The sequence below is a fragment of the Dendroctonus ponderosae genome, unplaced genomic scaffold (assembly GCF_020466585.1).
Source record: "Dendroctonus ponderosae isolate FM_Combo_2020 unplaced genomic scaffold, Dpon_F_20191213v2 Dpon_F_20191213_1476, whole genome shotgun sequence".
In the NCBI taxonomy this organism is placed as follows: domain Eukaryota; kingdom Metazoa; phylum Arthropoda; class Insecta; order Coleoptera; family Curculionidae; genus Dendroctonus; species Dendroctonus ponderosae.
In genome coordinates, this window is record NW_026017612.1 from 1 (window position 1) to 1,562 (window position 1,562).

Here is a 1,562-nt window from a genome sequence, read left to right on the forward strand (position 1 = left end):
TTGCGTTTATGAACGCGCTCCAGTACAATATATTAATGGCGACTTACAAACACAGCAAACTCCAAATCCACGGGCGCAGCCCCCCAGGGCGGTACCAGACATTCGGGTGCACTCCGAAGCAGTCAGACAGGTGCCTTGCCAGGCTCCAGCCCAGTTGGTCGTATTGCATTGGCTGTTGTTGAACTTGACCACCGTGAAGATGCCGAAGAATTGCTTCAGCTTCGCCAGGGTTTTGTTCTTCAGCGTCCCCAACGTGTCGCCGTAGAGAAATTTGAGTTCCTGCTCCTGCTTGGACGTTTTGGGGCTAAACAATTAGGCCAAAGTTAGTTTTCTTTGCAGGTCTAGAGCGGGTACTCACGCACTTCTGGCTTGATTGGAGCTCCACCTTGCCTTTGATCGGTCGCCTGCCATACTGTTCGACCAATAGCTTGGCCAGGAACTTCTTCATCAGGCCGTTCATTGGCGCGTTGGTGCTTGGCTCTGTGACAGGACTGATGGTCAGTTCCACTTCTTCGTAACGGTTCGAGTTTGCTGCATCCAGACCATGAGGGGGCGTGGTGGACGAGAACCTTTTTGTACCGGAATTACAGACTAAACCCGGAACAGTTCATCCCACTCACCTTCTCTTCGGAGGGTCGATTTTCTGGACATAATAATGCGATCCGGACATAGTGGGGGGTTCTGGCCAGCCAATGGCGGCTGCCTTGGACGGGCGGTGTTGCCCTCTGGTCCAGAACTCCGGTCTGCTCTTTCGCCCCCCTTCGGACGCAATATGGAAGCTGCCGAAGTTCTCCTGGTCTGGAACCACTTCCGGTGTTTCCAGGTCGATTGACGACGCCGGATATACGTAATTGTCTGCAACACTTGGATAGAAGCTCGTTTCGTCCGCCAAACCGTCTTCCAGCTCCCTTCTGCTGGAATTGAGCTGCTGATTCTGAAATGAGCAAATTGAGCGACCGCCAACAATGGAAACCTTCGTAACTCACCTTCAAACTGCGTCCCAACTGGCCGACATTTTCCATGAAATGGAAGCTGATAATATCGGCATTATCCATTGCCAAGCCACTTGCAAGGAGACAACCCGAAATCGTGAGCCCAACAACGAAGAGCTCCATTGTTTCTTCTCATCTGATTGAACCAACCTGATGCTGATCCCAAAACTGAATAAGCTTCGGGTGTCGTCAAAGCAGAATGTCTTTTACCACCGCGACGCTATTGAGATGTTCTTCATCTAAGGCGTCGAAGAATGAAGATGCGAAGCGACGTTTCCATCGGTGGCAAAACTCACCGTTTGCCGCTTATTACATGGTTTACTAGAGCAAGGAATATCTTCCATTATGCTCTGAATGTGTGCAGAACTGTTCGATGTTAAGGTCAATCAAGAAACAATGGCTGTAATTTGTTAATGGCGCCGTGGAAATTGAATTATAAATGCTTTCTAAGTGACTGTAAGCGAAAATGATGATTTATGGAATGTTTTTAGTCCAGTGGGTTTAACTGGGGGTGCGATTTTAGAGCGTTTAATCCGTATGGAAGACGGTGTTTCCAGAAGATTCCAGATG

At 49.3% G+C, this 1,562-nt stretch overlaps 1 protein-coding gene across 2 annotated transcripts; it reads right to left on the reverse strand.

Moving 5' to 3' along the window:
* Positions 1-47: 47 nt before the first annotated feature.
* LOC125503246 lies at positions 48-1,562 on the reverse strand (the record flags this gene model as incomplete). Of its 2 annotated transcripts, XM_048663296.1 has the most annotated exon segments (5): positions 48-304; positions 363-569; positions 621-934; positions 987-1,231; positions 1,289-1,562. In XM_048663296.1, coding segments are annotated over 4 exon segments (907 nt in total), but the record flags the coding sequence as incomplete, so codon positions are not given.